The 24869-nt window shown below is 48.3% G+C and overlaps 1 protein-coding gene across 4 annotated transcripts in view; it reads left to right on the forward strand.

The window, feature by feature from the left end:
- Positions 1–24869, forward strand: part of DCPH1 (damage control phosphatase 1) — a 196048-nt gene that overhangs the window by 114035 nt on the left and 57144 nt on the right. For all 4 annotated transcript variants that reach the window (XM_085652594.1, XM_085652592.1, XM_085652591.1 and 1 more), the window contains exon 3: positions 632–737. In XM_085652594.1, coding sequence (XP_085508720.1) covers positions 632–737 — 106 coding nt within the window. The remainder of the gene's footprint in view (positions 1–631; positions 738–24869) is intronic.

The raw sequence follows: 24869 nt of genomic DNA on the forward strand, positions 1-24869 counted from the left end.
TTTCCCGATCCTGTGTCAATGATGTTCTGTATTTTCTTTATTGTGTGTGATTACTCGAGTATGAAATCCCTGAAAATGTAGGCAAAAAGTTGGAATTGAAAGCAGTAGTTTGTCAGTTGGGCAACCATTTCCAAATGTTTGTATTCTTTTCTAGGTTTCTTTTATATTTATGTAAGTCCTGCTATAGTTATTGCTACTTTAAAACCATTGTACCAGTCATTGATCAGTATACCAAGGCTCTTCCAAACTTGTTAAATCATTGTGTTGCTGTCACAGTTGCTTTGTTGATGCCATACTAAAAACAAGGTAGGCATGTCTCTATTCTGTGAACTTGCCAGCATGGGTTTGAAGACTATAACTTGTCAGAAATGTTTTCTCATGTGATTGGGTAGATCTGTCCGTCTCCACCTGTCTGAACTTCAGTAATTCATTCCGAGGTGTACACCAGTGGCTGCATCGCAGTGCAATAGCTAGATAGACACACTCTCTTGCTAAATTCCAGTAGGTCAGCACCAGCAAGCTCTCACTTGTAAAATATGCTGGAAAACACTATTTGTGGTCTGTGCGGGTAATTTAGATATTTTAAATAGCCTGTATCAGTGATTTTTTTTTGTCTTGTTTTTTTCTGTAGGTCTTTCGCATATGTTACCATCAGAGACCGACTACCTCAAATTCTGACCAGGGTTATTGATACAGTGCACAGGCATAAAAATACCTTCTTTGAAAAATATGGAGAGGTATGTTACACAGTCGTTTGTTGACATGTATTTTTTATTCAATGATTTGTTGTTTATAGGTTTTCAACCAACCATATGTATACACATCAGCTTTATTAACCACTTTGATGCATTACTTGTTGGTATGTGGAATCTCCTGAATTGCTGCTCTCCAAATCAGAACATTTTCCACATGTATCCCCATAGGGCATAAAATGCTTCTTTTGCTGATTGTTTTAGCAACCCCTGTGATTTAAAAAAATATATATGTTTTTATGTATTAACAAGTGTATCAACAATACAAGTATTCAGGCAATGTCATGGGTGAAGGTCACTCGCCAGGAAACAAAAGAAGCAGCTATAGAGTATCATATCTTCTTCCCTAACAAGCTTGCTTGGCATTGCCTGCACCATCCTGTAGCTAGTTTCTCCAGGAGGAGGTCACTGCAACATGAAACGCTTGAGAACATCAAATGCTCCCTGCATGTGATGTCAGAGATCAGCAGTACGTAGGTGCAATATAATAATAGAGTTGACAAAATGCACAGGAGAATGCTGCAGCACCTACTGGTGCCTATAAAAGACCAAGACAAAGAGGAGAATACGTAAGAAAAGTAGTAGCAATGTTTGACTTTTTATTCTCAATCATTTTATTTATAAAGTTTTATATAGCGCGAACAAGATCCTGAGGGATAACAGAGCGCTTTACAATTGGATGGAAGAGAGGACATGAATGCAATAACGAGCATCAGTAGGGAAAAAGAAAATAATACAATAAACAGGTGTAAGCGAACAACGAAGGGGGGTAATAATATGCAGTAATGCAATATCGAACTCCAATTGGGAAAAAGAAGATAATACAATAATCAGATGTAAGCGAACGGCGAAGGGGGTTAATAATATGCAGTAATGGGGCTCTGTATCAAATGGAAGTAAAATGGTAATAGGAAAAAAGTCAACGATCAAGTGGGCCTAGCCCTCTTAAGGTAAGAATTTACTCATTAGGAATCTTTTGGCTTCCAATTTGAACGCCGTCGTCGAGGAGAGACTGCGTACTTCCAGTGGAAGAGTTCCATATCTTTGGGGCAGCTCTGGAGAAGGCACGGTGACAAGTTCTCTTTTTGCTAAGGATGAGTGGTTTCAAGAGGAAAGTAGTGGCGCTTCTAGATGCTCTCCCCCCACAGGATAGTTCAAATTTTTGCGCCAGGTACCTGGAAGTATTGAAGTGAAGGGCTTTGTGCGCCAGAACTGCAATTTGTAACTGAATTTGTGCTTCATAGAGTAGCCAATTGAGAGATTTTAGTACTGGGGATATGTGCTCATTTCTTTTGGAGCCAGTGACAAGTCTAGCCGCGGTGTTCAGTGAGGCCCTTAGGGGAGCCAAGGCGTATTTGGGAAGGCCACAGAGGGTAGCACTGCCATAGTCTAGTCTCGGCAGGACAAGTGCTTGGACCACCTGCTTGAAATCATTTTGTGGTAGGAAAGGTTTGATATTTCTAAGAGTCCTCATCAAGTGGTTGGCTCCCTTACATACGTTGTTTATATGACTTTTCATATTCCGGTGCTTGTCCACGGTGACTCCGAGAGATTTGGCTGAGTCTATGATGATCGGAGTGCAGTTGAAAGCGGTGAGGTGAGTCAGCCAGAGATTTAGGTTGGGGATGTGGCTCGGTGGGGAGATGAGCAGGAATTCCGTTTTGGAGGTGTTGAGCAGGAGATGGTTCTTGGTTAACAAATTTTGTGTGGATGTTAGGATAGTGTTGAGTGAGATAATGTTTTCCGGGGATGAGATATTCAAATAGAGTTGTGTATCATCAGCATACATGTGGAAGAGAACGTTTGTGGAATTTAGAGAGTTAGCTAGAGGTTCCAAGAAAAGGTTGAAGAGAATAGGAGAAAGGGCGTACCCTTGGGGGACCCCCATAATTACTAGAGAGGGCTTGGAAAGAGTGATTTGCCTTGACTCTTTGTGATCTGTGATGAAGGACGGATGAGAACCATTGCAGCACCAGATCCGAGAAACCCATTGGTTTGGCTTACCAGGCTGTGAACTCAATCAACTCGATCAATCCACTCTGACAGAAAAGACTAGCAGACCTTGAGCCGGAGGACCTCTAGTTTCCCATCATTTGAGAAGGTGCATACCTGCATTTATGGAATTTCATTTTGAAGCAGACAAAGGTGAACCACTGGTCTACCAGTTATTATGAGTGGTATTGAATAGGTTCAGTTGTTTGCACTTCAAAATCCTAATTGTGGAATTCTTGCAGCCCCTTGGATTGCAGTGTCTCCTGAGCTTTTTCTAATCACTTTGGTAATCTGTATCTATGCATTTGAATCATGCAACAGTGCTTTCTCTCTCATATGGTAAGATCATAGAGTGGTTGTAATAATCATCATATAGTGTCTTTATTGTTTTATTTCTGGAAACGTACGCGAAACAAAAGCCAGTATGATTGTCTTCAGTGCACCAGAAAACACTTAGTTACATACGTTGTATCGTTTTTTGTATTTTTGTTTTTATTTTAATAAACATTCAACAAAACAAATATTTAAAAAACATAATAATAATTTTTAGACATAAAACAACAATAAGATGATTGTCAGCATTATTTTCTTGAAGGGAATTACACCTTCCATGCGTTAGTGTACAACATAATAAACATTCCCACAAAAACAAAACAAACGAGTAGGAGGTGTGTCGGAAGGATGGACGGAAACAGAATCTAGGAGGCCGTATGCGGTTATCAATTGTGGCTTTTATTTGAAGTAAGCGTCACTAATCAGGTGGCAGTCTCTCAATTTGTCAGGATGTAGTCCTCTTCTCCTTTTAGCGTCGACTTCACCCTCTGGATCGTCCCCCCCAGGATAGTCAAAAAGAAGAAAAGAGCAGCTGTAAGTTACCCGAACCTACGTGTTCTCCTGTTCTGTAATAACCATCACCAAAACCCAGTGACAAAAAATGTGAATGAACACCTTTTGGGACTGTGCTCGAGTGGAGGGCGGGACGCAAGGGAAACTTAAAAAAAAAAAAAAAAACATTTAAGGGGACATAAAGCCAAGAAAGTCCCCCTTTTATATGTTGGGGTATCCTTTTCTGAGCACCCCATGCACCTCACTACAGTTCCAACATAAATTTCCTAACGATCAAAACAGAAAAAACAAACCCTTGTGTCCCCGGTCCTAGTCAAGGCTATTTTGTGGCACCTCGACCGATATCAGACAGTCTTTGCCCCTCACACAACTCGCGTTCCCTTTTACCCCTTAGGCAGTAGTAAATCTCTCTCTCCCAACCCCACAGCCCCCTTTCGTCCCCGTTCTGTCCACCGTCTCCCGGGGCGTCCACCAATCTTCACTCCACACTTCCGTCTCGTCCTCCTGCGGAGGCAAACTGGGGAGCGCTATACAATGGAAGATGGGTTTCTTGTAGGAACGCTATTTTGACATTGTGTCTCCGGAGATATGCAAGTACTAACTTACATTTCCTTGGGTTGTTAAACCCCCTCATGTTCTAGGTGATTAGCTTAGCTTCAACCGTGGGGTCAGAAGTTATGATTGCATGAAGAAATATATGCGATTGTACCTCCAGTGAATAATAACATCTGTACAGCGTGTGGAAAGGGAAACTACTAAAGGGGAAATACATTAAGGACATCAAGAACCCAAAAAAAAGATATACATCCAATAAGGCCCCAATGAGAAACAACCACCCCCCCTCCCACACCTGGGCTCAAAGGTCCGGTGAATACCCTCCCTCCCAACACATAAAAAAAGAGGAAAAAAAGCAGAAACAAACTGTTCGGAGTCCTCCGTATGAGGCGGGCGACGCCTCGGACGTCTGGTGTCCATGTTTAAACTAAGCAGGTTGCAAGACAGAGATACAGAAACATTTATAGCATTTAAGAATGCTTCAGCTCGTTCCTCAATTCTGGATAAGTTTCGAAGAGCGTGAGGGCTGCGGGTCACCAGGATAATAAACTTTAGACCACCATCATTCCGGGGTAAAGAGTTCAGTGCTCACAGCTAGTTGTCGGTCCGGAAGGAGTGACCAGAGAATTGGGCAGGGCTCCTGCGGACGTTATTTTGGTGCTGCTTGCAAAATGTCAACGCGTCAGCAGGGTTATCGAAGAAACAGGGTTTGTCACCCACTAGTACCCGCAGTCTTGTTGGGTACTTCATTGCGTACTTCAGGCCAAGTGATACTTGGCTTCCTCAGATTTGCGACAGGCTTCTTGTACTGTAGCGGTGTGGTCTGGGTAAAAGGAGAGTGTGGCGCCCTGGTATGACACTGGAGCCTTTTCTTGAGCCAAACGGCGGACCGCATTGCGATCCCTGTAGTTAAGCAGGTGGGTGATTATGGGCTGTGGATGAGGAACCGGACAGGGGCTCGGGCAGAATGATCTATTTGCTCTTTCCACAATGAAAGTCTTGGAGATATTTTCTGCTCTGAACAGTTCTGCCAGCAGAGCTTCAACAAATGGCTCAGGCCGCCCGATGTTTGTGGATTCTGCAAGACCCAGGATACGAATGTTGTTTCTCCGTGACCTAGCCTCTAGGTCTTCGTTTTTAATGGCTACGGTCTTGAGTAGGCGCTCCCCTCGCTCCAGCCGACGCACTATCTTTGGCTTGATCCTCGTGGATTGAGATGTGCTGCTCTGTGACATCATTCCTGGTGTTGTGTCCATCCAAGCGCTCCCCATTCTATCCAACCTGGAGGTTAGTATGAAAGATTGAGTCTATGGCGCGGAACCCAGAACGGAGCTCTGCTATTATGGCTGCTGCACCCTCCAGGACAGGAGGTTGCTCATCACGTTCCAGCCCATCACCCCCATCAGGGTTTTGAACCATGCGTTCTGATGTGCCCGGTTTGTCAAAGTTCAATTTACGTTGTTTAGGTTCCCCGCGACCCATGCCTGCGATGTGTACAATGATACCTGCTGGGTACGTTATGGATGCAATGCTACAGTCTCTATGGTGAGCAAGGGCGCTGAGAAATGATGGCGTTTGCAGTAGTGTCTTAGGGCCCTGCCCTTGATGTGTATGCGGGCCCGGTGTCACCAAGGGGAATGAGAGGTGCATTCCCCGGCTGGTCCAGTCTGGGGAGGGTCAGTGAGGCGCCACTGAGCCAGGTGTAGGGGTCTGATGTCTCATCTGGCCCGCTTGGGCCGACATGTCTGGCCTCAGCACCCGGCTTTCCTGCCTAGTTATGTGTGGTGGTGGTTTTGGTTACGTAGGCTCCCCCATGTCCGAGGTGAGGGCTCTCCTTGCCATGTATCATTGCTGGGTTAGGTCTGAAGCGCCACCGCTCCAGCTCGGAGCTGCCCGGCCCGTACCCCCAGACCAGCGTGTTTGGGTGCTGCTCAGGTGCGTGAAGACCTTTCCCGGTGTTTTGGGATTGCGTTCGCAACCCCCCCTAAAAGATGTCCTATCGCTGTTCTATGTCTTGTCTCTAAAGCGGGGGGGGTGCACACGCAGCGGAGGGCCTGCGGGAGAGCTGCTGGACCCGGAGGGGAGGCGGTGATTGCCCTGCGCCGCACAGGCCTCTGTGCTGATATCCTCCACCGTGTCTTCACCCACAATCAAGGTGCAGCGGGAGGCCCGTGAGAGTGATTACAGGGCCCTGGAGGGGAAGCGGTCCCGCCCCCGGGCCGCACAGGTTCCCGGTCGAGTCCTTGCAACGTTTACTTCCACCCGGCTTCAACCCACTGTCTCGGCGCAGCGGGGGTTCCGCACAGGTGGTGCGGAGCCCAGGAAGAAGTGGGGAGGGCGACAGCTAACTCCGTGCTGAGGACGATATTATGTCGGGCACTCACGATGAGTGTTTTCACTGGGCCGTGTGCGACAGCATTCTCAGAAGGGTGGGCCTTAGCATACCCAGCCAACAGCTCCTGGAGGTTTTTCCAGTAAATTGCAGGTAAGTTACTTTTCACGTTACTTTTCTACACTCAGTGCTGGATTCCTAGATTCAGCACTGGGACATTTCCTGTAAACAGGTGAATAAACACGTTTTGGTTATTTGTGCGATTTTTAAAGAATATTTTTAGATTTCAAAACTCCACACTTAGAAACTTTTTGGAGAAAAAGTGTCAATGTTATCCTATGGAAGGAAAACAGGTTAACGGTTCACAGGTAAGTAATCGAGTGTGGGAGTTGAGGTTCTGGGGTTAGACTCGGGGGTCCCCCCAGGGTCAGAATGCACTGTTGTTGCACCCTCAGCGGCACTAGGTCGGCTTGGTGCAGAGTGGTGAGGCCCAATGTTATCCAATGGGGGATAGGGAGTCTCTGGTTGGTGGCTGCTGGCAAGCAGACCACTGGGTGGTGGGAGCAAAGCTCCTAGGGTTAAGGTCATGGCAAAAGGGGAAACAAAGTATTACCAAAGGTGCACCCTCAGCTGCACTGGGGTGGCTGGTTGCATAGTGCTGTTTCGACGTTGGGCGCCCTGTTGTTTACTATGGAGAACCTCCGGTTTGCAAAAGCACTGCAGGCAGGGAGACTAAGGACTTCTGGGTGCGACCACCACTTGGAGAGGTAAGTTGGGAAGTTAAGGGTTGGTTAGGCACCGTCGGCGTGGGCACACAAGGCTGTGGGGCGTTTGGTGCAGAGGTGCCTTTTGGGGTCGGATCTTCTTACCAGCTCCTGGTTGCGGTTAGGGGGGCCTTCTGGATTTAGGCTGGAGGCTTGACAGGTCAGGGGTCGCCGGATCTCGGGTCAGGATTTCCGGGGTGACCTCCTCGTGGTGTTTTTCCACTCGAGCTCAGGCCGGGTTTGGCGGGTGCAGAGTGGGCTGGATTTGCGGTGGCCGGCCGGAGCCAGAAGCTGCAGTTTGAACAAGTCTGGTGTTCACGGGAGATTCAGTCTTTGAAGTGAAGGCAGGCAGGTCCTCTGGGGATTTTGAGGTTTCTGGCTGCAGGACACACTGGGATTTCACAGGAGCAGGTTCGAGGGGAGACAGGCCTGTAGGGATGGGGCCAAGTCAGTGGGCGTCGTCCTCTTGTTAGCTCTGCACGGCTCTTCAGTCCTTCTTCTTATCTTCTTTCTTGTTTCTTGTCTGGATCTGAGGAGGCCAGGTTCAGGGGGCCCCCTAAATACTAAATTTAGGGGTGTTACATGTAGGTAAAGGGCAGGGACCAATGGGTCCCTTCCCTGGGGTGGGATACACCCCCTATTCTGCCACTCTCCAGTGGGAGGGGGGCAGGAGCCTGTCCCTGGTTGGCTGGGTCCCCCCCCATCCTCAAGATGGCGGGGACTCGAGGTTGTGCTTCACCTCTCCTCCCCCACCTGAGGGGTGGAGTTGGCAGAGGTGGGCACACCTCTCTTCCTCACTTGTTTTTCCTGCCGGTTCTCCCCCCCAAAGTGGGGGGTAGAACCAGTGGGTTTACAAAAATGGGCACGTGGTATCAAGTATAGGTGTATAGGCGCCACTGAAAGATTCACACACTCAGTTTCCTGTCAAATACTTATTATGACAAACTCCACAAAGGAAAGCAAAAGCTAGCATATATTCATATTGTTCCCCAGCACACGTAAATTACAAATCGCTAAGGTTTCTGCATTTGTTAAGACAAATCACAACACGCAACAAGTATCAATGAATCGTAAGTCACGTCTTCTTTTTTCTTTTTATTCACAAGGCCTTCATAACAGCTTTCAACAGCCAACACGTGTTTCGTCGCGTAAGGAGTGTAGTCCCACGACTTTCTCAAGGTTGTACAAGTGAAAAACACATATAAACGGCCAGTGTATGGACCCAAAATTCCAAATAAAATAACTTTCCATCGTCTATAGTTTAATACAAAATTAGAAAAAGTGTGTATTAGAGATAGACCGGTGGAGTAACCTCTCCATAAAATGCCGAAAGCCAATCATTACAAAGATCACAGTATTGTGAGTAGATTGAGGCTATAACCCAAATATGGATGGAGAGAGAAAGAGGATGAACCCATATAAACCAGAGTCTCAAAAATTAGTGTTCCATAAGCCAGTGAGTGTTTGAAAACGTGTGCCACACCTGAGTGTCCTTCAGGTTATAGCATGCAAAACCGCGACAGCAATCTATTAGTGCTTAGTGCCTAATGATAGAATCTCAAAGACCATTATTTGCATAAAAACTATCCAAAGGCACCCCTTTCAAATAATGAACAAATTACCTAATTTCTCCGTATTGTCAAATCCGGAGAATAAAGGAAAATGCGGAAAGAAAATCAAATGAAAACGCGTGTCAGAATGACTCACAAGGAAACTGGTTGTAATATTAACTTTACTTAATGTTTAAAAGATACACCTACTTTAAATGTGGTGCTAATTCCAGACCACACAGGGTTTCTATTCAGACGGTGTCTATACAAAATTCTTATTTCTTGTCATCTTGAGGCGAGTTAATCTCAGTGTGCTGTGAAAGACCTATATAAACCCCCGTCAATATCCGCAATATGTGCAAAACCGATTGGTAATACGAGTAATCACCGAGAGTTTCGTATGAGTTAAGGGGCTAAAGTCATCTTATCAATAAGCGGGTTAAATACCAAAAATAGATCGGAAAAAGCAGAGTACTGCTAACAAATCTCACTAGTGGCTGAAAGGTCATTCAATGGGTCCGACAAACCTTAAATTATTTGGCCATGCCTACGATTTCTTAAAAGTTATCACTATAGTCTAAATCCCTAAGACGTTCATACAATCGTTGTCCCAATTAATTACCTGTGAATGTGTTCTTTATTGTATGGACACTGCCACAAAAACGCACAGCAAAGCCGGGTACAGCAGACTGTGTCTAGTTCAAAACCCAGATACCTATATGCTGGAAGAATCAATCGCGGTGACGTCGGAAGTCTCGCGTCATCCCGTGATAATAGACATAGAAACAAGACTTGGTCTTCACTCTTATTCTCGCTACTTGTTTATTCGGAAACCGCCTCGGCTGTTTTTAAAGATGTCTTTGTTAACACCTATGTAAAATTTGTTGATACTATTAATATTTACTCGGGGTGCCAAAAAAAAATTAAAAAAATGTTTTATACCCGTTTCTCTTCTATCAAAACTTCTATTTGTAATAATGAACCTCTTTTGTTATCTCATTCAAATTTGAATTGTTGTAATTAGCGTCCTGCTGATATACCGCCTAAATGGCGAAAATATGTTTCAAAGTTAATCACTTCGTATGTGTCACTCCTATTTCAAATAGTGCCCTCTAGTCTCTCCATCAATTGAGGTCATTACAATAATTCATTTATTTGGTCATTGTGTCAAATGCCAAAAACATGTGGTTCTAACCAGAAAGTAAAAAAGGAAGGTCATGCATTTGATACATAAAGATATACAGCATCTTATTTCCTTCCATCAAGTTCTATAGGTAAATATAATTTATACATTTGAATGTGGTGAGCTGTTGTGACATCAATACATGCTTGTGAACAGATAGTATAAATTATATTTATTAGAATATGCATGATGGCGTAGTCCTTGTGTCATTCATTCAAAGTTTCTACAATCATTCTATCTGCCTAAAAAATAGTGTAGTTCCTGATCGATATTTAAACCACACTCCTTGCTCCTCAATTTCAGAATCCAAAGAGCTTCCTTTCTTCGTAAAGTCAGTTCCCTATTACCAACCCTAGGGTGTCTGGGTATATTTTCTATTCCATAAAATTCAAAACGTTTGTTAGTAGTCGGTTCTGAACATGTGGATATATGAGCCGCTAAAGGGTATCTCATGTCCCCATGTCTCACTGCCCGTATGTGTTCTCCAATTCTTTCCCGTAGTGTCCTGATTGTGCTGCCAATGTATCTCTTACTGCATCTACACTCAATGGCACAGACAACAAATTTGGTGAGACAGGTGATGTTCGTTCTGATCTAGTCTGTTCTGCCACCAGGTCCTTGGAATTCAGTTATCTTAGGATGTGCCCACTTACATGCCACTCAATGTCCACAACCAAAGAAGCCACAAGTGTGTCTGGTTAACCAATTCTCTCTAATTTTGGGTGTAGGGTAACTCTGGCTTAAGATGTTCTTAAGTGAAAGGCCTCGTCTGTAGGTGATGTCTGGTTTGTCTGTGATGACGTCCTTAAGGGATCCATCAGCCTTCAGTAAGTGCCAGTGTTTATTCATGCTACGTTTGAGCACCCCTGACCAGTTATTGTATACCGTGACTATTCTTATTTTGTTCTCGTCCTTTGTTGTCACTACTCTGTCTTTCAAAGTGTCACTTCTTTTTATTTGTCAATTCTTTGTTCTGCCTGTCTCAATGTCTTCTTGTCATATCCCCTATTCTTAAATCACGTAAGGGCTCCCTTTTTGTATGTCTCAAAGTCTGTGTCTATACTGCAGTTACGCCTAACCCTCACTAATTCTCCGTAAGGGATAGAACGTATCTGGTGCGGCGGATGTGAGTTAGAAGCGTGAAGTAAAGAGTTGCAGGCTGTCTCCTTCCTAAAAAGTCTGCTCTGTATATAATTGTCCTTTATATTAAATTCTACATCCAAAAACGAGATTTTACATTTACTCTGTTCAGAGGTGAAATGAATGTTATACTCATTCGAGTTAAGATGTTCGATGAAATCAGTCAGTTTGGCTTGAGACCCAGTCCATATCATAAAACAATCGTCTATATATCTTCCCCAGTAAAGTATGGAGTCATTCCACTTAGTGCCCAAAGGGCCCCAGATTCTCATCGCCTCGAACCATCCCATAGGGAGATTCGCATACGAGGGAGAAAATCTAGAGCCCATTGCGACACCTTGTTTCTGCCTATACCATCTCTCTTGGAACAGAAATACCTTGTTGTCCAGTATTAATTCTACCATCTCCATTATCATTTCTGTGTGATTCCAAGCATTTGCCGATCTGCTATTCAACATCTTTCTGATAGCCACTAGTCCTACTTCTCTTTTGATGCTGGTGTATAATGTTACATCTAAAGTCACCATGATCATATTTTCATCCCAATTAAAATCAGCCAGTATGCTCAGAATGTGTTTGGTGTCTCTAATGTATGATGGTAGGTTTGTCACCATTGGTTTTAAAAATGTGTCCACATATTCGGATATCCTTTCAGTAGGGCCCCCAATGCCCGATATGATGGGTCTACCTGGGGGAAAGGGTAATGCCTTGTGAATCTTAGGCAATGTGTATATGCACGGAAATCTAGGCCTCTCTACTTTTTAAAATGTGAGTTCATTGTCATTAATAAGACTCTGCCCATGCCAACGTCTCAGTTGTATTTTGATGTGATCAGTGAGAGCCCAGATCGGGTTAGTGTGTAGTAGTTCATAACAGTCTTGGTTACCTAGTTGGGTAAGGATCTCATTGTTATAATCTGCACTGCGCATGATCACCATATTCCCACCCTTATCTGCCTCACGTATAGTGATGTCATTGTTACTACTTAGTTCTTTTTTTTTTTTTGTAAAAGAATTTTTATTGTTTTCAAAACAGTTAAAACAATAAGACACTGAAACAGACCTTGCACACAGATCCTTTGACAAATCATCACCCAAATGCACAATCCCACAACCAACCCCAGTTCTACTGTATTGATACAAACAGTGGCTCCCCAGCTCCCCACAGCCCCGTAGGCCATCTCAACAATCTGAATCAGAGGAGTCCTCATCTGAAAGCGGTGGCGTGTCACATATTCCTCCCCTATACTTGTTCCATGCCCCCCAAACCATGTCCCACTTGCGAGGACATCCCCGCCTGATAAATACTGATCGCTCAGCGAACATGGCTGCATCCATATCTCTCCTCCACACGGTCAGCAATGGCACCCCCACCACTCTCCATTTTCGGGCTATGTTCCTTTTGGCCGTCATTATCCCCAGCGTTACCCAGCTCTGCGACTGACAATTGAGATCATTGGGCTCCCACACATTTAACAGACAACGCCGAGGCTCCGGCAGCAACGATATCCCGCACACCTGCGACATTGTACGCAGCACTCGCTTCCAGAAGTCTTGGATGACCGGACACTCCCAGATAGTGTGATAAAAGATTTCCTCCTCCCCACAACCACGCAAACAGAAGGGGTGTAGCGCTCTGCCTATCTTATGTAGTAAGCACCTGGTGTAGTACGAGCGATGCAAAATACGAAGCTGCACCAGCCGCAGCCTTGAAGGTATACCCGCCTCGCGTGGCGAGGCCAGCGCCTCGCGCCATTCCGGGTCATCAAAGTCACCGACCTCATCGGCTCACTTCTCCCGCAAGGGCCCCATAGGGTCCGGCAGATTGTTGATAAGTTTACGGTATGTGAAGGACGTAGCCTTCTTTGGCATGAATTCCGTCAACAGCCTGTCCTCCGAACGGGGACGCCTCCGGAACCTGCGCACCAGGAGCCAGCTGTGCAACCAGGGCATGTTTCATCTGGAGGTATCTGAACCATTCCGAAGGAGCCAGCTCATATTGCTGTTGTAAGCGCGCAAACTGGACGACCGCCCCCTTTTCCCACACATCACCTATCAACGAAATTCCGATGCTCTCCCAAGCGTCGAAGCCCTTGCTATCCCTCAATCGTCCCAATTGCTTGGCATCCCAGAGAGGTGTAAGTTGAGTCAAGACCCCCCGCCATCCCAACCTGGGCTGCGCCGCATGCCAGATAGACACAGTCTGTCTCAGAGGGCCGATCAACTTCTAGGCTAATCTAGCATCATACAAAGGGGACAGCATACCCCTCTCGCCCAGCACATCCCTGTCCGCCTTAAATGCAGGGTCAGACTGTGGCGCGTGGAGCCACTGATTAATCACCTTCAGCTGCGCCGCCCAATAGTAGAGCTGGATATCCGGGAGCGCAATTCCCCCATCGTACCACCCGCAAACTAATTTAGATTGCGCAATTCGCGCCGGTTTATTGCCCCAGAGCAGGCTGGAAACCTGCGCTGCTATCGCACGGAAGTAGGCCGGAGGCACCGGATACGGGGTATTCTCCAGCACGTATAAAAATCGCGGCAGAGCCATCATTTTGAAGAGCGCCGCTCTCCCCACCAGGGTCAGAGGCAGCGCTCCCCAGTGCTGCACGTCACGCTTGAGGCGGTCCATTTGCGGGCTGAGATTGCACCTGAAAAACTCCAGCTGATCCATCGTAACGTGCACCCCCAGATACTTGAACGACCCCTCCACCACATGAAGCGGACATTCCGCCGGCAGCCGCGGAGGGGGGCCCCGCAGTACGAGGAGGACCGACTTCGACCAATTTATCGTATAGCCAGACGCTCTGCCAAAGATCTCGCAGATGTTAAGTAGCATCAATATGGAACGCCTAGGGGAGGACAAATACAGCAGCACGTCATCCGCGTATAAGGAGACGCGGTCCTCCCAGTCGGCAGACCACCGAAGGCCCCGCATCATGGGCTCCCATCGTATCCAAGCCGCGAGCGGCTCGAGCACTAGGGCGAAGAGCAGCGGCGACAAAGGACAGCCCTGACGCGTGCCACGCGTCAGGGGGAAGTCCTCCGACATATGCCCGTTGGCCGCGACATGGGCCAGTGGTTTAGTGTATAGGAGTCGGACCCAGGCACAGAATTTGGGCCCGAATCCCAGATGCAACAATACCGCAAAGAGAGAGGGCCATTCTACCATGTCGAACGCCATTCGTGCGTCAAGGGAAAGAATCACTGCCGGTTCCTGCAAGCGTTCCACCCGGGCCAGCACACCATGCAGTCGCCTCAAGTTGTGAGATTTACCTCTGCCAGGCATAAAGCCCGACTGATCCGGGTGCACAATGTCCGATAAATGCGGCGTTAGCCTGATGGCCAACAATTTCGCGAGGATCTTGGCCTCCGCGTTGATCAGCGAGATGGGACGGTAAGAGGTACATTGATCTGCCGGTTTACCCGGCTTCGGAATAACCACGATGGTGGCCGTTCGTTGATCCGCGGGGAGCTCTCCCGTCTCCAGGCTATGCGTAAACCTATTTAGTAAGTGCGGGGCCAGCGTCTCGGATAGCCTCTGATAGAGCTCAATCGGGATGCCGTTTGGTCCCAGACCTTTACCAGGCTGTAACGCGCCGATAGCCGCCTGGAGCTCCTCCACCGTGAGCTCGGCCTCAAGGGTCTCCCGAGCCTCAGGGGAAAGCTTGGGCATCTGCAGGTCTCGGATGTACGTCAGTGCCATCTCCACCGTCATGAAGGAAGCAGAGGAGTACACCCCTCGAAAATGCTCTGCTAGGGTGTGCACTATTACTCGCGGATCGGTCGTCTTCAACCCCTCGTCAGTGCCAAGGTGCGCAATCCACCTTGCACCACTGTCGTGTCTGTCAAGCCACGCCAGCAGCCTACCCGTTTTATCGCCCACATCGTAAACTGTGTGCCTTGAGGCCTCTAGGCGCTGTCGGACACGCTCTGCGAGGTGCTCCTTATATTTCATCTGTATCACATGCAGGTCGTGTGAGGCCGCGGGGGAGGGAGCATGGGCCTGGCGAACCTCCGCCGCCCGGAGCTCGAGCTCAAGCGACTGCAACTCAGCTAGCTGTTCACGCTTATACTCCGAAACGGCGGCCATCGCCTGTCCCCGTACTACCGTTTTGTATGCCTCCCAAAGAACCGCAGGGGAGTCGACCGAGGCGGCGTTTTCTTGGAAGTAAGATTTCGTCGCCTTCGCTATAGATTTACTATTCTTTGGTAGCCGTATGCAGCCAGGGCGTATCGGATAAATGCGGCTTGATAACTAGTGTAGTGCAAGAGTATCGGGGAATGATCAGAGATACCTCTGGGTCTGATGTCTATACTTTCGATATTTTGGAGGCAACCGGGGGAGCCCAGAAAGTAATCAATGCGGGTTAGACTATTGTGCACCCCGGAGTGATACGTGTAGTGCTGCGCCGTCAGGTGATGCAATCGCCATAGATCTTTTAACCCGATCGTTTCTGCGAAACTCGCAAGGCGTGACACCCCCCCCGCCCTTCGCTCGGGGCGGACATCGGTCAGTGAGGTCGTTCATAACAGTATTGAAGTCGCCACCCAATAACACCTCCCCCTCCGGTAGTGTAAGCAGAAATTCACTGAGCGCCGGGAACGCCGCAGCATGCAGCCCAGGTGGGATATAGAGAGACAGTATGTTGAGGGGCCGCCCCTCCCATTGCGTATGAGCAGCGGCGAAGCGTCCAGACCCATCAGTGTGTACACTGAGCACGATCAAGTGGGACTGCCGGCGCAGCAGTATGCCAACCCCCCGGGACCCAGAGGTGAATTCAGAGTGCGCCACCATCTTATACCCCCATCTGTCCAACGCTTTAGTAGTGGTGCCAGTGAGGTGAGTCTCTTGGAGCAAGACCACCGCCGGGGTGCACCTCCTTAATACTTTGCAGGACCAGGCCCCGTTTAATTTTATCTCCCAATCCCCGCACATTCCACGTGAGTAAAGAGAGGGGTTGCACCGGGGTCAAAGTGGTTTCAGGCGGTGGGCCGTGCAACAAGCCGGACATTACGGTGGCTGGCATAAATGACGAGGCATGGTGCGGATAGAGCGATGTGAGACATGTGCCGTGTAGTGAGATAGTGCTTGGTATAGGTCAAGTGTCCGTGCCTTCCAGAACCCAAACATGTAAACAGAACCGTAAAACAATCCCCAACCCCCTCCCTGCCTCCCTGCCACACGGACTCAGAACAGCCCGCCACCCCAACTCAGCAGAGTGCTCAAGTCCCTTAACCCCAAACAGTACTTGCGCTTTAAGGAGCGTGGGGTCCGAGGAAGACCAGAACATCCCCTGTCCCCAGGTCCCATTGTTCATGCCCTAAGGCAACGTGAAGTAGGCCATTCCAGCAGCAGTAGGTCCCGGAGGTCATTCTCCAACTCCATGCCGGGGGGAACTTCCGCCACGGCTTCATCCGGTAGGCTCCTCCTCAACCTCCTCCGTCCGCCGGCCGCGACTATCAGGATCTTCCGAACCCCCAGGGTGTCTCGTCCTTCGGTCCGAGCGCCCAGCACCCTTAGCCGGGCGCCATCCCTCCAGCCAGTCATGAGCCTCCTCCGGCGTGTTAAAGAATATAGTTTTGCCATCCGCCACCACACGTAGCCGCGCCGGGAAGAGCATAGCATAGGGAAGTTCGTGGGCTCTTAGCTTCTTTTTGACTTCCAGGAAGCTCCGTCGCTGCGCCGCCACTGCCACCGTATAGTCCGGGAAGAAGGATACCGTTGAGTTTTGGAGACGGGCGGCGCCACCCGCGCCGCCTGAAGAATGGCGTCCCTGTCGCGGAAGTTGAACAGGCGGGCCAGGACAGGCCTCGGAGGCGCACCCACCCTCGGCCGGCCACCGGGTACTCTATGGGCGCGCTCCACTGAGAAGAAGGCCAATAGGCCCTTGGGCTGCAACTTGGACTTTATCAAGTCTTCGACCTACAGGTCCATGGCAGGATGCCCCTCACTTTCGGGAATCCCAGTTATGCGCACATTGTTGCGGCGGGAGCGCCCCTCTTGGTCGTCCAGCCTGGCCGCCATACGTTTATTCTTCGCCTCCAACTGTGACACCTTTTGTAGGAGATAGCTCGAGTCTTTCGCTAAGGTATCCGTCACCTGCTCCACATCCGCGACCCTGGCTGACATTTTCTGGAAGTCAGCGCGGAGAAGGGACACGTCCGAGGAAATCGACCCCACAGTGGACTGTACTTGCGTCAAGGCAGCCATGATGTCCTCCAGCGTTACCTTAGGCATCTCCTTGTCTGCCGACACCTTCTCGGCGCGTCCGCCGCGGTCCGGCACCGAGGAGGAGTTTTTGATATAGGCGAATTTTTCCAGCTTGCCTTGTGGGTTCCCTCTGGCTCCCTTCCCGCTCATGGTCCCGTCAGGTGATGACGCCAGACTCTCCCCCCGTCCACCCGCCAGGGAGTCGGCAAAGCAGGCAGCCCCGATCGGGCGCCGACACACTCAGGCAGCCCAGGGATCGTCCACCACCACAGGTCGCTCGCCTGGGGTCAGCACGGATAGGCGGGGGCGGCGCCCAAATCGCTGGAGGGTCCGGCACAGGGTAGGCCCGCAGCCCTCAGCCCTCCTCACCGGTCACCATAGTCAGTAGCCGTTCCGGGGAGCCCCACCGGCGCCAGGAGGCAGCACCAGTAGCCGCTCCCCAGGCACCCGGGATGAGCGAGAGGCCGCACCAGCCGGCAGACTGTACGCCGCAGCTCCGACCCGCCAGTCGGGTCCTGCAGTAGGGGCCGGCCAAAGTCACCGGGCCTGACCACGAGTCCTCCGTGGGGCCGCCCACCTCAATGCCGCCCAGGCTTCGTTCTCCCACGGGGGCGTCGGCAGTCCGTGTAAGGCGCAGGGCACGAGCAGCATGCACCGCCGCCGGGTCCGCTACAAGCCGCCAACCTTCCTGAGGCGCCCCAGAGACGGCCCGGTCCGGCCGCGCTCCACCCGGGTTACTCCTGGCACTCGAGACACCGGTCTCCGGCACCGAGATAGGCCGCAATCTTCCGGGCCTCGCCAGTCACGTCTTGGGCTTCGGTGAGACTCGGGAACCGGATCAGGCGGAGTCGCTTCGTTTCCGCTACCCGCACAGGGACCCTGGGGCCGGAACACAGCACGGATGATGAACGGATGCAAGGGGAGTCGATCTCACCCTCGGAGCCCAACTAAGCTGCGGCCATCTTGCTTGGCAGCAAGCCACGCCCCGTACTTAGTTCTTTTAATGCAGTACGTTCTTTCACAGATAAATTGTCTGTCTTAATTCTGGATACCGTGTTCCTGTCATCATGTTTGTCTAGATATGCTAACACCATTTTGTGAAATAAGTCAATATTATTACCCAAACCCAAAGTCGGGGTCGATTTGGACTTATCTTTTAGATTGCTGGAAATGCTATAATCAGTAGTGATACTTAGATCTCTCATAATCACATCCGCAGTCATTGCTTCATCCTCACAGTCTGTTATTGATAAAAGCATCCTAGTATCCAAAACATCTTGTATTGAATTCTCACCCAACATTAACACACCAAGATTCTTGTGCATGCTTTTATTGCCAAAATTTGTGGATTCAAAATGTTTCTTTAGTTTTAAACGTCCGTCAAATTTAAACAGATCAATTTTAACATCACAAACATTGCCAATAGTGTTTGTGCAGAAGCTCATTCCCCTGGTCAGTATAGAGAGAGCATCTTCCGAGAGGTGCATATCAGTCAGATTAACAACATTCACATTGTCTACTTCTTCGGGTTCCAGGACCTGGTCCTGACTCCTGGCTGTTCTTCTACCCGTGCCACCTCTGTTGCCCCTCTTGGTTTTTCTGCCTGTGGTTGTCGCCTGTACTCTCTGTTGCCGTTTTTGATTCTCGTGACCTCTAATAAAAAACTATTACCAATGGTAGGGCATTGCTATTTCCTTCTGATTCGCTGCCACTCGTATGTATCGTATCTAGAGAAGTGGAGCTAGAGCCAGTAGAGCTGCTCTCCGTATTGATCTGTTGTTTCTCTCTAGGTACCAAGTGATCATATTTCTTTGCGAACGTGAAAATGCGACCGTCACAGTAGTCACGTTCGTCCCTTCTTAGTTTCCGTGCTTTGCGTATTTTGATATCCTCAATATGGCGTTCAATGATGTTGTTTAAGATGGCATAATTCTTAGTGGTACCCTCTGGTATATTAAGGTCTTTGATTTCTGATTCCAGTAAATCTATATCTTTCTGTAACTGCACAACCTTCCTCTCACAATTTTCTATCAAAATCTCCATGAGTTTGTTTGAGTTGTTATTCACTTCTTTCTCCCACTATGTTAATAGGTCAGGTTCTAAGTCTTCATAAGTGGGAATAATTGGCGATCTTAAACCAGTGGGGACCAGTTGTTGAAAGCAGCAAATGGTCTGAAGAGGCTCACAAAGGAGGCATGCCTTTGAAGCTTCTCCTTCGTGAACCCTGCCCATCCTGGGGGAGGAGGATTGGCACCTCGTCCCAGGATGTGCATTGTTTCAGGCCCCCGAGAGCAGCAGCCCTCGACCCACTGGTCCAGAAACGTGTCTGGTGGTGGCAGCCTAGGCAGCCACTCAGTCAGGTCACTAGACGTTGGTTGAGTTTCAGGGGCCATCTCTAAGATGCCCTCTCTTGTGCATTTTACATTAAATCCCACACTGGTTTCAGTGTGGGTTTAATGTGCTGAGAAGTTTGATACCAAACTTCCCAGTCTTCAGTGTAGCCATTATGGTGTTGTGGAGTTGGTAATGACAAACTCCCAGCACCATATACTCTTAATGGCAGCACTGCACTTACAGTGCCCAGGAATAGACTTGGGCACTGTAGGGGTACAGGGCTCCTGTACCCTCACCACTGGCATAGGGCACCCAGCTAGAGGGGTGACAGATGTATGCCAGGTTAGTGATTTGTGGGCATTGAACACAGGAATGTGTGCCATGTCGACTCTTCACTTTGTTCTACACCAAGACACACAGCCTGCAAAGGCAGTGTGTGTGTGTCCTGGTACAGGGCCTCTAAGGGTGGCACAATAAGTGCTGCAGCTCTTAGAGGCCTTCTCTGGTCACAGTGCCCTGGGTACCTGTGGTACCATTTACCAGGGTCTGACATGTGGCCAGAGATGGCATGTGGATTTAGGCTTCAATGCAGTTTTAGGGAAAGAACATAGGTCCTGGCACCTGATTAGCAGGAACATCAGCAATTCAGCAAAAAGTGAGGGGGCATACCCTGCAAAAAAGAGGGCACTTTCTCGCACCCTCTCTCCCCAGGGGCCCGGTGACGGGTGTTCTCCGGTTAGACTGGTCGCCACAGTGAGGGCGCTTCTCCATTCTTCTCTGGCCGGATGGCCGGGGAAGACAAGGGATCCGGCGATGCACTGCTGCTCCAGCCTCAGGTTCACCCGCGGTCCCTATCACCATGGGGCCTCTGAGGCAGGCTGAGTCTCCACACACCTCAGCCTGCCGTTGCAGAACCTACGGGAGGCCAATGAGGGGTTCTGTACACGGTTTCTTCGCCCCCGGTCGTCACCACAGCATTTCCCTCTCTCTCTCTGCGGCTTTCCCAGTATCATGGGCTACCGAATTATGTTGTTTCTGTCATTTCAGGGGCATTGTGCGCCGGAGCTTCAATGCCGTGTGGCCATTTTGGTCCACGGCTTGGCCACGCCCCCAACAAAACGAATATTTTTTTTAAAGGCGTTTATCAACTTAATCAGTGTATACATATAGATGTGTATAGAATTATATCCCACAAGAGTCACTGTTCCTATAAGAGGAAGGCAAAGAAAGAGAACAATTGTCGTTCTACTACTATGATTACTGGGGACAGTGTGTTCTGTTCTTGGTGCCCTCACACACCCCGAAGGATGTCATTCTTGTTCATTGGGCTATTGCTCTTGGTCAGGCCAGCACTGCAATGCCCTACGGGGTCCCCCAAAGGGTCATTTTTCGGAGATCTTTTCAGGATTAAGCCGTAAGGGTGTGTGGGGGTGAGTGGCGTGGTGTCCTAACGTGAAGTTAAAAAATGACTGGAGGGATGCCTAGAGAATTTATTAAGAGAGTCCCTCATTGGAGGGATATGATGGCCCTCAGTAGCTAGGTTTTTATACCCATGGGGTATGTTAAAAACCTAGCTACAGAGGGCCATCATATCCCTCACAGCAGCACCACCTATTAGGTTTTTACTAATGACAGAGGGACTCTCTTATTTAATAAATTATCTAGGCACCCCTCCAGTCACTTTTTAACTTCACGTTAGAACACCACTGCCACTCACCCTTACGGCTTTATCTTGACAGGATCTCCTAAAAAGTGACCCTTGGGGGGGACCCGTAGGGCGTTGCAGCGCCGGCCCGATGAGGAGCAATAGCCCAATGATGAAGCATGACATTCTTTGGGGTGTGTGAGGGCACCAAGAACAGGACACACGGTCCCCAGTAATCATAGTAGTAGAAATACAATTGTTCTTTCTTTGCCTCCCTCTTATAGGAACAGTGACTCTCGTGGGACATAGTGTACTTTTCTGGAGCACGAGTCACTGGACCTTAATAAAGCTCCTCCCCCCTCCCCCCCCCCCCTCCACCCCTCTCTGGTTTTGTGTTGTATAGAATTGTACCATTAAAAACTCAGGATTTAATAGTAACTATGTGATTGCGTGTTAGAAGGAATATAGTCATAGGTGTTATACACTATTTGTGGGTCTATGGCATCTTAGCATTTGTATTTGGGTTCTTTTTTCCCACCACTTTCTGTGTATATTCAGTGCAGCTGTTCTTATATCTAATGTACATTTATTGTAAATATTAATGCCAGTGGATGGTAATCATGAGAATATGAAAAAAAAGCAGGAAGAATTTCTAGTCACCTAGGTCTTCCAGTTTATCGTCTTTCCTGACTAAATTGAGGTAGTTCTTCTGCTGTACCCCATTCATCCAGGTCATTTAGCCATTGTTCCATTCTAGGTGCCTAAGGAATTATCAAATTAATGGCTGTATCAATATTGTCACTTTCCTCCACATTTTGTTTTTTTGGTAGATATAGGGACAACTTCTAAAATACATGCCTTAATTGGTGGTACAGTTTGGACTCTTTCATTTGTTGCTAGCACTGAACTATTACAGGACTGTTCAATAACATATATATAAATATCCCAGAGGGCTTATCTCACATTTGTAAAATGTGTTAGATCTTGTGTACTGTGGTGTTACATAATTCTGTGTTGGAAACATATTGGGATAAGTTAAATATTGACGTTGTAGAGCTACTTGACAGCTGTATGCAGGATTGCTCCTGGACTGTCGGTTTACCACAGTCTTCCTGACATCTTCCTATTGGTCTCTTATTAAACCATCTACTCTTATTGGTTCAGAGAGTAAACATATAGAAGATGATTACAAGCCTCCCAGGGAATTATAATTTGTGTACATTCCAGAAACTAGGCCGTTTGTCTGACATTTTACCATTCTGAAGATATTGATTTGGGCATGTCCCAACTTGTACTGTGTGTCTTCAAATGTTCACAATTTCCATCTCCATCACGAAATAAGTCTCCCATCTAGTTATAGCTGCATCCTTTATCGACTTTTTGAAGTCTGGCTAGGCCCCGTAGAGGTTTGTTTTCTACATACAAATATCATGTATCATTTCCTTTACTCCGATTCTTGTCACTGTGCCTGTGAGAAGGGCCAGTTTTGGCGTAACATTTGCAAAACATTCAGGGAGAACCCTCCCTCAACCCCTTCTCAGTGTCTGTTTCAATCTGGCATGTCAGTAGGATTTTATCTGAATTATTTTTCTCTGCAAACCACACTGACATACTGTAGCTGTGCTGCTAGACAATAGTCCTCTGGGACTGTGACTATCCATCCCTCATCTACTGGTTGTTTCATTTAGCATGTCCAACTTACACTACTTACCCCTCCATGAAACTGAGTTTGCATGCTATCCATATTGACAAATAACAGCCTCGGCATCTGACCCATGTTCAGACCCAGCCATATGCAAATCAGTCTTGACCCTGTTCCTCATGGGAACAGTCCAGCCTGAACTACTAAGCCAGGTCTTCCCTGGACTGGAAACCAGCATCAGGGACTGGTTATTGGTTAACACCCCTCATCAGCCAGGCTAGCTTGAATCTAGTGGCAAAGTGAGCAAGGAACCCACGTCTGGCCATACCCTGCCAACTTAGGGCAAACAAAGCAAACACAAGGAGATAATGGACGGAGCACTGAGTCTTTTCAGACACTCCTCCCCAGTCACAGATCTGGGTTGAATCCTTCATCATTCTTTAGCTCACTTTGCCACCCCAGTTCAGACCCTGCCATATGCAAATCACTCTTGACCCTGTTCCTCATGGGAACAATCTAGCCTGAACTGCCAAGCCAGGTCTTCCCTGGAACCGGAAACAAACATTCTGGGACTGGAAGTCTCATGGCCAAGGTTTAGACAAATGTTTTATTGTATTGTTTAGCATCAGCCGTGGTCTATAATATTTGACATCTGTGGGTCTTTATTGGGGTTAATTTTCATGACTTATTTAGCCTCTTGTATCAATTAGGGCAGAGGCCTGAGTACTTGGCGTCTTCAATTACCATTCAAAATGTTTTTGCTAATAACTGCTTTAAATGCATACCACCAGGTTATAGTGGCTGACAACAGAGAGGGTCATTATCCTGTTGCAGCCCTTGTTCCATTTAGGGGGGAGTGGGGGGAGGGGGAGGTGTTAAGGTCTTCTGAAACTTGCATTGAGCCCTGCTATGGCTGTAGAGTGTTAGGTAATGGGCTGGAGCACACTACCAGGAGGGAAGTGGAGCTCAAGGCTCATGTGGAGATGTTTGAGTTACCTGAGTGGAGCTGTACCACAACAAGGTCCATGGTTGCCCGGGAAGGGAGTCCAGAAGGGCTGAAGCCTGGAACAATAGCCCAGCTCGCTGGGCTAAGAAGAGGAAAGCCAGATGGTGTGGTAAACCAGTATCTGAACGTACCTCCAATGAGATGGATGGAGCACCTTCGTCCTGGAGTCCACTAAGGACATTGCTTATCTTTTTTTTTCTTTTTTTTTTAATTTTCAAAAACCTTTACTGAGGATGAGACACAACTAAATGACAGTGTTGCACCATAACAGAATAATATGCACTGCAATACAACATAAAAGATCAGAGGCTGCCACATACGTATACAAGAAAAAACAATATCAATGAGATAAGTCGGGGAAACACTAAAACCAATGAGGAGAAAATGACTTACACGGCACCATGTATGAAAGGGGGGTGCACACTGAGAATCGGGGGGGAGGGAGCAGGGAGGTGGAGACTCATTGACCTTCACCAGCGGCTGCCGCAGGCAGAGTGCGGCGGGGAGCGCGAGAGAGGTCGCCGGGTGCTGGGAAGTGTGACTCAGGAGATAAGCGGTCCCCAAATATCCAGTGGGTGGGATCTGTCAGGCATAAGATCCCAGAATTCAGACAGGAGAGTCTGGCAACGGGAAGCATCCTCCAGCCAAAGAGCCACCCTCAGCGCGGGCCGGCGACCCCAGCACATGGAAACCCTGTGCCACGCAAGAACTAATAACATAGCAATCAGTTTGCGGGAGGCATTTGGACAGAATTTGACGAAGCCTAAAAGGCGAAGCAGAGGATCGGGTTGGAACTGAGAGGAGGTGATCAAAGTCGGCCGCAGGCGCTGAGCAGCGCAGGCATCTGTCACTGGCAATGAGTCCCATCTTGTGTAATTGTGCAGGGGTCCGGTAGAGCCTGTGTAGACACTTAAA

Source organism: Triturus cristatus, chromosome 4_1 (genome assembly GCF_964204655.1).
Source record: "Triturus cristatus chromosome 4_1, aTriCri1.1, whole genome shotgun sequence".
NCBI lineage: Eukaryota > Metazoa > Chordata > Amphibia > Caudata > Salamandridae > Triturus > Triturus cristatus.